At 34.5% G+C, this 14,043-nt stretch overlaps 1 protein-coding gene across 2 annotated transcripts in view; it reads left to right on the forward strand.

The window, feature by feature from the left end:
• Positions 1-12,040, forward strand: part of LOC149478691 (ceramide synthase 5-like) — a 32,823-nt gene extending 20,783 nt beyond the window's left edge. Inside the window, exons 4-8 of one of the 2 annotated variants that reach the window (XM_089708677.1) lie at positions 7,924-8,145; positions 8,977-9,095; positions 10,056-10,200; positions 10,987-11,072; positions 11,816-12,040. In XM_089708677.1, the coding sequence (XP_089564803.1) occupies positions 7,924-8,145; positions 8,977-9,095; positions 10,056-10,200; positions 10,987-11,072; positions 11,816-11,825 (582 nt within the window). In that variant the 3' untranslated portion in view covers positions 11,826-12,040. Of the gene's footprint in view, positions 1-7,923; positions 8,146-8,976; positions 9,096-10,055; positions 10,201-10,986; positions 11,077-11,815 lie in introns of those variants that run through there. The other variant, XM_089708679.1, reaches the window with a different exon arrangement.
• The last annotated feature ends 2,003 nt before the right edge of the window (positions 12,041-14,043 follow it).

Below are 14,043 nucleotides of genomic sequence, written 5' to 3' on the forward strand. Positions count from 1 at the left end.
GTGTGTACCTATCTGTTAATATTTGGAACTTTACATTACGCTTTTAGTAAGCTTAGCTGTTCTTATGCATAAACGATAATTTGAATAAGTACGATAACTAATACAAAAATAGTTATTACTTATTAATTAAAAAGTACTGCTTTGGCTCAGAGGTCAAAACTTATCCATCATATTATATTTATCGTTTGCAAATTGTGCAAAATCCTTATCTTATGATAAGCGATATGCTTCCCATATATTATGTAAACATGGGGATATTGGTTATACAATAATGTAACGGTACAGAATTTGTTTATAATATTTACTCAACAGTTTACATAGCCAACACGTAGGCGGAATGTTAACACTTATAGCTTACAATAATTTAACAGTTTCTATCTCATTAGCTATAAATTAGTCGTTGAAATATCGTAAAAAATTTCTTGTATGGCAAAATTTGCAAATCCATGGATCAAAATAAATAGAAAAATTCGAAAAATATCATTTGTCAACGGATTTAATTATTTTTTTCTTTGTACTATGTTATCACATGTTTTTGTGTGCCGCGCGCAGCTTTGTAGAAAACTTAACAAATTTTATACTTAAACCTTCCTCAAGAGTCAAGAACCATTCTATCTATTAAAAAAAGAGCGTGTGTGCCGAGCACACGTGTCAGAAGTGAAACTTCTTTGAATATTCAAAGATACCAAAATTATCGCCTTTTTCCATGGCGTGACGATATTGCCATGACGCGACCTTGATATTTAAGGCGCTGACTCCACGAGCGAGAGAATCGCGGCGATATTATCGTCGTGCCACGTATTTCTATACACTCTCTATGGAACCGTCTCCACACGGCGATATTATTGCCGCGATGCGACGAGTGGCAATGAGCGCGCGAAACGTCATTACATCGTCTCTAGCCCGCCGCGACTAGCAGCGGGCTAGCGACGAGCGCGCGGCGGGCCCGCTGTCAAACGCAGCGTCATTTCAGCGTTGCCTCTGGTCTTCTAGTAGTTCTCTTCAAGGAAACGTGATGATACCGTTACGAGTCGCCGCGGAAACGCTGCGATTCCGTTACGACTCGTGACGATACGCGGCGGAATTTTCGCTCGTTCGTGGAGATTATCCGACGATATAAGGGCGGACTCGTCGCGATTCTCTCGCTCGTGGAGTCAGCGCCTTACTCTCAACGCGCCTAAAGATGTTTCACTTCAAAAAATCTTATTAATTATATTAAGCATACCTAGGAACGGATAGACGGCGACAGCGACTATGTTATTATAATATGTAATGAATAATGATATCTATTATTTTTTATAATTAATAGTAAATATGAGAATTGTTTTGCACAACACTATTCAATTTACCTTAATGATATTTATGAAGAAACGATAACCTTAGGGCTTAGGTCATGTTTATTTACTGATAAATGATGACACGACCACCATCATAGGATAAATAAAATTATTAAGTATCTATGCACACTATTTTGTATAGTTTATGAGTATGCATTACTCTGCTTCCATCTCTTTCTTTCAATCTCTGGCATTTCTATTGAGAGATAGGATAGTTTAAACATGTAGGTACCACGGGCGAAGCCGGGGCGGACCGCTTGTAAAATATAAAGACTGGGTATTTACCTAATATAAAAAAAAATAGATTAATGTGTTTCTCGTTCATTTGTATCAGGATATTATTAACAGCTCTGCACTTGCAATTTATTCATTTGTGGGCGAAGGTAAATATTTCCTCAATACATACTAAGTGCATGATCCTGGGAAGGATCGACGCCTCCTTGGTACAGTGGTTGACGCGTGAGCGTAACTTCGAGGTGTCCTGGGTTGGATTCCCGGTGGAGACTAAGAAAAGAAAATATCTCAATCTGGAAGGACACAGAAGACTGATTACCTACTTGTCCCTAAAGAAAATCGATCAGTGAAACAGATGTATGCATATTGCATCTGCCCCTTACCCACTAGGGGACACGGACTTCACTTAAGTGCATGATGATGATGATTCTTCAAAAGAAAAGAAGCTTATCTTAATATATATAAATCTCGTGTCACAATGTTTGTCCTCAATGGACTCCTAATCCACTTAACCGATTATAATAAAATTCGCACACCATGTGCAGTTCGATCCAACTTGAGAGATAGGATAGTTTAAACATGTAGGTACCACGGGCGAAGCCGGGGCGGACCGCTAGTATTACTATATACAGGGTGTCCCACTATCGGTATACTAAGCGCGAAGGGACTTGTAGTTTTGCATACCCTGATCACGTAAAAAATACTTAAACAACAAAATTACGCCAAAAATTTTTTGCTTAATTTTTCCTTAAAATCCATGTTTTCTTCTCTAGCTTCGCGCAGCCGGCATATACCGTTTCGCTAATGTGAGCATTTTGTCTATGAAAACATAATCTTAAACGATAGCTCACGTGCGGGTGGCAAAATTGAGCGGGTTGCTTGTTAGGGGTGTACACATAGAGTTTTAAGAATTCACCTATTTGTCAAAAAAAATCGTCTGGAATTTTAAAAGTATTTTTTACGTACTCAGCGTATGCAAAACTATAACCTCATTAGGGCTTAGTATACCGTTGCTGGGACACCCTGTATACAGGGTGTCCAGTGGCAGATTTCAATGTTTGAGGGCTTGTAAAAAAAGAAGTATTATTTCTAAACAAAATATTTTTATTAAAGTCGAGTGCGGATTTTATCTTCTGAAAATTACATTTTCCAAATGCCGCCCTTCTACTCTCACACACTCCTCAATTTATTCCGCATGTTAAGAAAAACTTGTTTGCAAAGGGAACTGGGAATTCTGTTTATTTCAGCCCGGATATTTTCCTTCAGTTGTCTTATGGTTGTTGGATTTGATTGGTAAACCACAGTTTTTAGATAGCCCTACAAGAAAAAGTCACATGGACTTAGGTCTGGTGACTTGGGTGGCCACGGGATGGTGCCGTTTCGGGATATGTGCTTTTCAGGAAATAACTGCCGCACTGAATTCATTGACACATTAGCAGTATGAGCCGTAGCAAATCTTGAATAATCTGAATTTAGTATGGATGGAGCTTAACCTTTTTTCACATAATGACCTGAAAAACGATTTAGGAATTCCCAATATCGACGAACGTGTGCGAAGTGATAAACGAGGATTTTCAATTACAGAATTCATAACAAGTTTAATGTTTTCTATCGTGGATACTGATGGTGCTGGTCCCGGCCTAGGGTTATTAATGACTGAACCTGTAGCTCTAAACCTTGCTAGCCACGACTGTATCAAATTTATCGAAGGTCCATCTCTTAAACGATGAATTTGATAATGGTTATTAAACCGACGGCGTGTTTTTGCCAGCGAAATCACCCGAAAAGTATGCCTCAATAGCATAAGCGCGATGCTCTCCGCTCCACTGCTCTATGGCGACTTAAAAATCCGCAGAGCTCACGCGCTGAATGACACCCCCCGCGTCCCCCTCGCACGTCGCGTTTTAAAACTAGAAGCGTTCAAACATTGAAATCTGCTGCTGGACACCCTGTATTATGGGCTACCATTTTTTAGGATATGATCTTGGCACAATTGTTTTTATCACAGCCGTAACGGACGGTCTATCGCGGCCAATAAAATCGGATCAGCTGTTTCGTTATCACGGGACATTGAACTTGCCGCTGTCGAACGGTGGGCTCAATTGCGTAATATGACTTACTATGTCCAAGATGTTTAAAATGTGTTTTTTGAAGTTAAGGATACTTTTTAAATGATACATGAATGTTTCCTCGTTATTTTTAAAAGTCTACTACTATGTCTAAAGTAATGGTGTTTAGCAACGCAAGGCACGATCATTTTCTTGACCGGTTACCGATCATTGATATTTTGGCCCATCTACTATAGATTTGGGAATAGTCAGTCCTAAATTTATTCACGATCAAGGGATATTCTTTTCTTATGCTTGAAAAGACCGTATTTTAATTATCTCACTGAAAAAATTGTCGGAAATTAGAACAATTTATCGTTGCAAAAAACAAAAGATTAGCCCTGGCTGAATACAAAAATGCAAAAAATATCTCTATTATGTTTGCGCATTGCTAAATTTTCACTAAATCACGGCTCAGTACGACCTCACGCGGTGGTCTTGACATCTATGCGGTGACCTTTACTGAAATAATGACTAAATGAGCCCATTACAGTGTCGTTTCTTATGTTAAAATAGAAAAAAAAAGTACGCTTGTTAGCCGTATAATATGGGTCTTCAATGGAAGTTTGATAGACGAGCAGAAATATATTATCCTGCCTGTTTTTCTTTGAACAAAATTGTTTTCCTCCATTATTTTATGTCCGTGGTTGGGTCTGCTACAAATATGATAAATGAGGCTGTTTTACTTTTTAGTACGGGTACGTTTAAAATATTTAGTGCTAGTTTCGCAACTATACGAAAAATTCGTTTAATTTATTTGTGAGTTAAAATGGCATATAATAAATGAAAATATACGTCAAAAGGTATAAAGTAGGCTATCAGTGATTTTATCAGCAAGCGCTAAAGCCTAAAACCTTTTAGATAACGTTTCTTAATTTTATCGAGCGGAAATCAGAGGTCACACGCAAAGAACATGTTTGAAATATGTGTAATAAAATTGAAAATGTGTGTTTCTATTGAGATATTGAGTTGAAAAACTGTCGTATTACTACTATGTGCATCGTATACAATAAGAATACAATATATTCTCTTCTCTATATTAATAACGTTTATAAATATTCATATTTTGGCCCGTTTAGTGAATGCATAATAATGCATGTTGCGAACAAATGTGTTAATTTACACTATTGTTTTTTGTTGCATATTCTCAGAAGAGCCTTGACGCCAATTTTTAGTGTCTATCAACATTTTTATTCCTATTAAATCTATACTGATTACTGTATAATAATATTATAAAGCTGAAGAGTTTGTTTGTTTGTTTGAAGGCGCTAATCTCGGGAATTACTGGTCCGATTTAAAATTTTTTTTCAGTATTGTAATTCGGTGTTGGATAGCCCATTTATCGAGGAAGGCTATAGGCTATAATATATCATCACGCTAAGACCAACAGAAGCGGAGCCTCGCAAGTGAAACCGCGGAGCACAGCTAGTATTCGATAATTTACAAAAAACTGATAAAAAATACAAAAAATTATATTCATAACAAGAAACGAGTAATTATCTGTGGACTACATTTTAAAACATCAAAATAATAGCTTCTTACTATGTGCATTTGTATGTGTGTTACAGTTATTCTCTGAAACAGCAAGACCTATTTTTACTTTCACAACTTTCACTCAGCGATAGTTCATTACTAGATAATTTCTCATGCAGTATATTTGCAACTTTTAATATTGAGCTGGCATTAAGCTCAAAAATAGATTTTCAAAAAAATCGTAATTTTTGATGCGGATCATTAGGTTTTTTTTAAATCTCTCTTTTATTTTTTACTAGCGGTCTGCCCCGGCTTCGCCCGTGGTACATATTTCGCAATAAAAGGTAGCCTATGTTCTTCCTCAGGGTCTAAAGATTATCTGTGCCAAATTTCATCAAAATCGGTCCAGTAGTTTATGCGTGAAAACCATACATACATACAAACTTTTCCTCTTTATAATATTAGTATAGATGATAAAGTCATCTTTCAAAAGCAAAGGAGTATCAGAAGCATAAAATATATAAATATCATCGAAATCATACTACATACGGACGTAGTTTCATCTACTTCACTAATAAAACTGTTTACTTTAACACAATAACTTTAAAAATAATACGCAGTTCTCTTACGTCTACACTAATATTATAAAGTGGAAAACTTTGTTTGTTTATTTGATTGTAATGAATAGGCTCATAAACTACCGGACCGATTTTAAAAATTCTTTCACCATTCGAAAGCTACATTATCCACGAGTAATATAGGATAAGTTTTATCCCGGAAATTCCACGGGAACGGGAACTGTGCGAGTTTTTCTTTGAAACCGCGGGCGGAGCCGCCGGCGGAAAGCTAGTATTTCATATATCGCGATGATGCGTACATCGTGGTTCATATTACAATGCACATTATAGTCCAATCTATAACTATAAGCCTTCCTAATAAACAGCTAATCTCTATAAATTCTCGTGTCACAATTTTAGTAACCATACTACTCTGAAACGGCTGGACCGATTCTCATGAGATTTTGTATGCCTATTAGTAAATTTGTGAATCGGCCAATATCAATTTTTCATACCTATGAGCAAGGCAGAACAACGTTTCCCGGGACAGCTAGTATACCTATATTAGGATAAACAGCTTTTAATATTTATCAAAATGCACCAAACTATGACCTTGTTCCACAAATCGGTACTAAAATTTCAATAACAATGTTATCCATAGCATAGCGTTTCACTAGAATAGCGTTTAGTGTTACAGGTCGTCAACCGTACACAACTTGGTCAATAATAGCTTTTATATGGCCTTAAGTGTACCTAGTGGTTAGTACTACTGACCGATAGAGGGAGCGGGTTCGATTCCCGTAAAAATATTTTTAAAATGTTGAGAAGAACAATGTAGTGGACATGATGTATGAAAATTTACTTAATCATTTATATTTTTTTACTAGCGGTCCGCCCCGGCTTCGCACGTGGTACATGTTTACGTTTTCTCTCAATAAGAACCATCCTCGTACTTCAAGGAATATTATAAAAAAAGAATTAACGTAATTGGTTCAGCCGTTCTCGAGTTATGCGACACATTTTGCGATTCATTTTTATATTATAGAATTGAATGTAGTTAAAACAATAAGTTTTGATCAAATGTATGTTATTTAAAAATGACACTGGTATCTAAATTGTCATTAAGCTATTGCATAGCTTCTTTCGCGGGCCTTGAGCGCGGTGACCGAATCCAGAAATTCCGTAACGAAAAAACCTCACGCTCCCCACTCCGACGGGCGTGGAGGTGTGGCTTGAAGGCATAACATGCAATAGCTTTACCGCGGCAGTCCCCGAGTGCCACACGTCTTTTTATTTAATTTTTTTTAATTATATATGTATACAAATAAGCTCACATTTTCATTTCAAAACCTATGTAAGACTATATTATGTTTTTAAGTGTGACGTATTGTTTGATTTCATGCAATATGATTCATTTTGTATTTGTGTTACGGGTAGTGTTTTTTTATCAATTACCTAATAGATATAACCAACGATATAAACAACATGACTCAGTATTATTAAATCAATAATTAATCAAAGTATACAACTCGGTTCAACTCACTAATATAACACACAGAAAGATTCCAGGAATATTATTTTTCAGGAAATTTCATAGTCACTTCTTACCTTTTAGTCATCACTTTGCACTTCTAAGATATGATATTATTATTTACAATCAATGAATACAAATTGATACGCAAAATTATGGACAATCCAATCCATAATAATTTTGGAGAGGAAAATCTGTCTTTCTGTCTGTCCATTGCCACAGTCACAGTGGTCGAAATTTGAGAAATACCATTTACATAGACAAGTTATACATAATTATCATAATTACATAGTTATTATTTATCTATATAAGTATTTATTTAAAATTATATCTGTATGTTTATCAGCCATCTGGTTTCCATAACACAAGCGAAAGCTTAGTATGGGATCAGATCGTGCCGTGTGTGAAAATTGTCCTAAAATATTTATTTATTTATTTTATTTAATTACTATTTCTTTATGAAGGGAACCTTAATATAATATTACCTACCAACACAATAGTCCATAACATCAATCCTGCTGTCAGGACATTAACTCTAACCAAATCTATCTACTTCAATCAGTTCTTGAATGGCCTATGTCCTAAAAACATGATAAAATCTGTGACAATAACGATTTCAAGAACTATGAAATAATAAAATCGATAATAATTTGAGTACTAAAACCCTGCTACACGCATTCCAGGGACTCACAAGCGACGTATGGTGGTACTACATGATATCGTCCGCGTTCTACTGGTCGCTGACCATATCCCAGTTCTGGGACGTCCGTCGCAAGGACTTCTGGCAGATGTTCGTGCACCACATCGCCACCATCGCGCTGCTCTCCTTCTCGTGGGTCTGCAACTTGCACAGGATCGGCACGCTCGTGCTGCTGCTGCATGACTGCGCTGATATATTCTTGGAGGTACGTGATCTGTGCGCACACATTACACAAACATACACTGCTTATACATTAAGCTTTAAAAACACCTCTGATACGGGAGCTAGCAACGTAAAAAAGTCATTTTAGTATAATTGGGTTTTAAATATACTGTTTCTCTTGCTATTTCGGTGTAATTTCACTTATTTCGATGACATTTTAGTTATTTTGAAATAAAAAATTGCGTATGGCACCTATTTAACAACGAAAAAAACGTCTTGCAATAAAAAAAATATGTCTGATGGATCTATCTAAAGGCAAAAGATTAAAAATTACGCGTTTATAAATGACTTTAAATTAAGGATATTTTCCTGTGCAGATAAGATGCGCACTAATAAACGCAACCACTGCGACCAGCCAGACAGCCCGGACTCTAACCGAAATAGCAAGAGGAACAGTATATCAAAGAACCAACTATACTAAAATTCTCTCTTGTCAACGTTGCTACCTCCTATACCATACGTTAAAACACCAGGCAAATAGCTGTTTATACGAAATATTAACTGTTTGGTTTCCAATACAAGCATACATGTTCAAGGCTGCAAAGTTATTCATGTATTGCAATTTGCAGTCCCCTTTCGAAAATAAGTTCACATTTTTTCAAACATTATCTGGATACATAAAGTATAGATTAATCAGCGATTGAAACTACTAATAACTAAAATAAAATAAATAAATAAATAAAAATCTTTATTGACATAATAATTATACAGGTCTAGATAAGGAATTCTTAGTTGAATTATCCTATCAAAAAATATATTCAAAATCCGTATGAATGTCTGTGTCGTATACTAATTTTGTGACGTCATCTTTCAGGCGGTAAAAGCAACAAAATACGCAAGCTACCAACGTCTCTGCGACAGCTTGTTCCTCATGCTGGTTGTTGTGTGGATCGCCACAAGGGTTGGAATCTTCCCATTCTACATTATATGGAGGTAGGTTTACTACAAGTTATTATTTTACATCTATTAGGCTATTATAGTCCAGGATCCATCGCCCATTTTTGCACTTTATTACTATCAAGCTAATTTTCCGTGAGTAGTTTTATTTTGATGAGACGCCCAATAATTTCCTGTACGAAACTCTCGATTGTTGTAGCTAACAGAGGTAACAAGGATAAAATGTTTTGATTTGATGGTTCTCAAATATTTATTACTGGATTGGATGGATCCTGAACTATTTTGACTAAGGAGGAGTAATTCCAAAGCGGGAAAGTGATTTCGCTAGAAGGCATTATATCCCTGTCTTTCTCTTTGAATAACTACTGCTATAAAAAAATCCTAATAATTGCTCCTGACTCATTTACCTTCTTTCAGTCTGGTTTTTAAAGATTAATCTGGAAATTGAACTCATAAAGTTAATTGGTAGCTGCTGTTTGATGTAATTGATGAATGCTCAATTTAAAATGTATGCGAAATATTAATTATAATTACCCGTTAAATAAATAACTTTTTGTATCATCAATATATCTTTATAAATGTTAATATTTATGGGAGATTTGTATATTTATATGTAACAAGTGAACTCAAAAAATACCTACTTATTCTATAGCGATATTTATGAATGCTTTTATAAAAATTATAAACCATCATCTTTACCGAGTAATATAGCCCATAAGTTATTTTTTCCATCAGATCAACCCAGAGAAAGCATTGGCCAATGAATGAATGAATGAATGAAAAATTCTTTATTGCACACAAAAATACAAGATTACAAAAAAGAATGATACTTACAAGTTATAATATGTACAGAGGGCGGTCTTATCGCTGTAAGCGATTTTTGCCAGACAACCCGAAAAACTATAAGGATTACATATTTATGGTGGTTTACATATTTATGGTGGTGGTGCATTACATTTAATAAACGTTTTCAATAAAAAATAATTAAATTTTCAGCACGTCAATCCGCGCGGCAGAAATAGTTCCGATGTTCCCCGCGTACTATATATTCAACTCGCTGCTCTGCTTGCTGCTGATGCTGCACATCGTCTGGACCATGTTTATATTGCAGATCGCGTATAACGCAATAAAGGCTGGCCAGGTGAGATAAGTATAAGTATCTTGAGGATAGGTTAGAATGTGAGGGTGGGAATGTATCATTCTAATTTTGACGTGACAACGTCTTATAATTCGATAACGCCGGCTGCACGCACGAAAAAACATGACTCATGCGGCGTTACCTCGCTGTGAGGCGTTCCATGTAAGGCTTGAAGTGCAAGCGAGAGCGCGGAACGAGCGACAAAGAAGCACAATCGGACGTTGTCACGTTCAACTATCGTCAGTAAACCGACTTTACAGACAACCAATTTTTTATCTGGTGCTGTATGTGTATTTAAAAATCATTTAAGCTAATTAGTATGCAGTTAAAATGTTTATTGAAATGCTCATGCCTGCAATATAATGTAGAATTGAAATTAATAAGAGATGTGTTCCTGTAAGTAGTTGGGGATGAAAATGCTGCCATTATTTCCCAGGATAGCCAAATTCGTGGCCTCTATCTGATTATCTTGAAAAGTATAATATTTAATTTAGTACAAACCTACTATAATTGTTACATCGTATATATAATATGCATGTGTAGTGTAAGTTTAAAAACGAATAGAATATAGAAAATAGAATGATAGTTCAATTTATTGTATTGGGATTTAGATTAAGTACTTATCTATTTAACGCATATATTTGCATGATTTATACAAAGCGAAACATGTTGAACAATTAAATCTCTTCACACCTCTCTGTACCATGTTTTTGGCAAATAAATGTTATTTTATTTTATTTTATTTTTATAATATGTAATTTTTATTTAATATCAATTAAACAATTTCAGATGGACGGCGATGTTAGGAGTTCGTCGGAAGTGAGTGACAGCCCCAACTCAAATCACAGCTCGCCCACGAGGAATAAAAACAAAAAGTGAGTCAATTGTTGTTGAAATTATTTATTGTATGAAGTAAATGCCTGCTAGCGTAAGAGCGTATACGCACTATGCGGGTAGCCGCATTGCGGGTAGCCGTCCGGCTGACCGCAAGCACAATTATGTACGTAATATTCATTTCTATGCGCACTGCGATGCGGCTACCGCAGACCGCACAGTGCGCATAGAAATGAATATTACGTACATAATTTGTGCTTGCGGTCAGCCGGCTACCCGCAATGCGGCTACCCGCATAGTGCGTATACGCTCTTAGTGATGTCCCATGTCCCCTAGTGGGGTAAGGGGCATACATCTGTTTCACTGATCGATTTTCTTTGGGGACAAGTAGGTGATCAGCCTTCTGTGTCCTGCCAGACCGAGACATTTTTTTTTCTTCGTCTCCATCGGGAATCGAACCCAGGACCCCTCGGTTCTACGCTCACGCGTCAACCACTGTACCTGGTAGCGTAGAATACTTAAAAATAATTTTGTCTAGTTTTCGAGTAATTTTTGACACGTAAAACAATTAATTAATCTTTGCAAAATTAATAATTGAGTAGGGTTTTTATTTTAATTGATTTTATTAATCTGAACATAATTGTAGTTTTTTTACGTGGAAAATCTTGTTATATTGATTTGTATAAGCCAGCTATCTCTTTCACTCATACCGAAATTTCTGTACCATAGATAAAGACAGAAAAACACGATTCTTGAAAATTAATCGACTTTTATACTTTTTCAGAAACAAATAAGATGGATAAACGATGGATCTCGGATACATTATTTTTAAACACTACCTTAAATAAGTTACTTTTAAGTGAAATTCACCACTCAGCAAAGCAAATACACCGGTATTTCGTCGAAAAATAATAAAAATAAACCTTTTGAAGGTTCTATCGCAGGTTCGATTCCACCACAGCATAGGATTCAAAGATCTATAGATCATCTGAAGAATATCACCAGTGATCATTAAAAAAAACTGTACTAACACGGAATAGATAAATCATTACATAAATTAGTCATAGAATACCTAATTATTTATCAGTGTTTTGTCTCTTTCGCTATAAGTAATTGGTCGTAAGAGTGAGTGAGACAAAACATTGAAATCTATAAATGTAAAGAGTTATGCCTCTTAAAGCTATTCATTCTAATAGACAAAACCAAAGACAAGGAAAAAAATACTGAGTTTTAACGCGGTAGAAAGAGATAGAATGATTCCGTAGCTAAAAAGAGCTCTTGTGAAAAGATATTGAAAAATAATTGTTATTAATTTTATAATTAATATGATTGAGAAACATTATGGGTTATGAATGTTTGTAGCTGTGGAATTTTTTGTCTCTTTTACTCTTATAGGTGTGAACACTCAGTTCTATTGTCTATGTTTATTGTTTATACATTGATATAGTATTAAAAAATTGAACCTTATTCGTCTCTGATAGTATCGGAGACTATCAGACTGATACAGACTTAGCTGGAATAGTAACTTTTATATTACTATATTATGAAAGAAAGTGTCACAAAAATATAAATTAATAAAACTTGAGCACCACATCATTTGCTATGGTTATAAAATATGTATATTATATGATATTTTGATGATGTTAGTATGTTTTTTTGTAACTAACAAATAATCTCGTAATTCGTCATTTCTTTACATTTTTTTTTTATGTAAAAGAAGCGAGACATATATTGCTCCTGGTCAATATTTTTTGTGTAAAAAAAATGTGTGCGTGTACTAGTGTACACACGTAAGAAGTGAAAATTCTTTATGACCTTATTTTTCAAAAAAATATTTACTATATGCAACTTTACAGAAATACGTCGAATCACGCGTGGTAGGGATAAGAAAAAGATGGCGCGTAACAGAAAAATGTCACTCGTAACGAAAAAATATTACATTAATTTTTTTTCCAACCCCGATAAAGAAGTTTCACTTCAAAACATTCTATTGCCCTATAAACACATTTTATGAAAAAAAAAAGTATATTGATCCACTAACAATACCTTTATACTATATCAATGATAACAAAACTTATTGTGTATTCAGTGTGTAATATTAATTGTAATACCTCTTTTGTATGTGAATATATTTTGTAAAATACGTTTTTCGAACGATACCAGTTTGGAAGATTTTTATTATAAAATATTGAAAAAAAAAATGTATTTCTGATCTAATTGATATTGTTTCAACCGGTTAGCCCAGTGACTATCTAAATACCAAATGGAAAATATAGATATTTGTCTCGTGAATATGTTTTTTTTTTTCATTTATAGACAAACTGATTAAATTTAAAATTGATTTTCATGTAAGTATCGTTCGAATGTTATATAGTATTTTTATATCATATACTCTATATTATAATATGTATATTTCTGTCTCTGTGATCGCTCTGTAGCTAGGAACATTTTGAGGCATTTCTGTAAATTCCGGAACACCTAGAAATCATGCCATCTCTTTTCCACGAATGTATATCTGTGTTAGATAGAGCGAGATGGCATCATTTTAAGGTGCACATTAGTTTAAGTGTAATTTTTATTATAAATATAATCTAATTTTAGTACTGTTTCTTTTACTCGCTAGGTTTTTATTTATTTTAAATTTCTTTTTATAGCACTTGCAGATGAATTTAAAATATATATTTTTTCTTTTTTTTTTGTATGTTATGTACCACTTATTGTCTAGTCTTTAGATATAATAATAATAAAGTAAATAAGAATTAGATATGAATGTTTTCTCAAAAATTATCCGCTTGAATGAGTTATTTTTAATTATAGTAAAGTACAATAAATTAAAATCTTGTAAATTTTTCGCAATGTTACATTTAACTTTTTCATCTGCAAGTTCTATTGTATTTTCTATGATTGCGGTTATTAATAATTCAATAATAATAATTTTCTAATCTGTGGGACCAGATACATTTTATTTTCCATTTGTATATATAATTCTTATTAAATGAAAACCATTAAGTA

This window comes from Colias philodice, chromosome 21, assembly GCF_061535455.1.
Source record: "Colias philodice isolate Cphi_HAF_F1 chromosome 21, ilColPhil1 Martin Lab GWU primary, whole genome shotgun sequence".
Classification (NCBI taxonomy): Eukaryota; Metazoa; Arthropoda; class Insecta; order Lepidoptera; family Pieridae; genus Colias; species Colias philodice.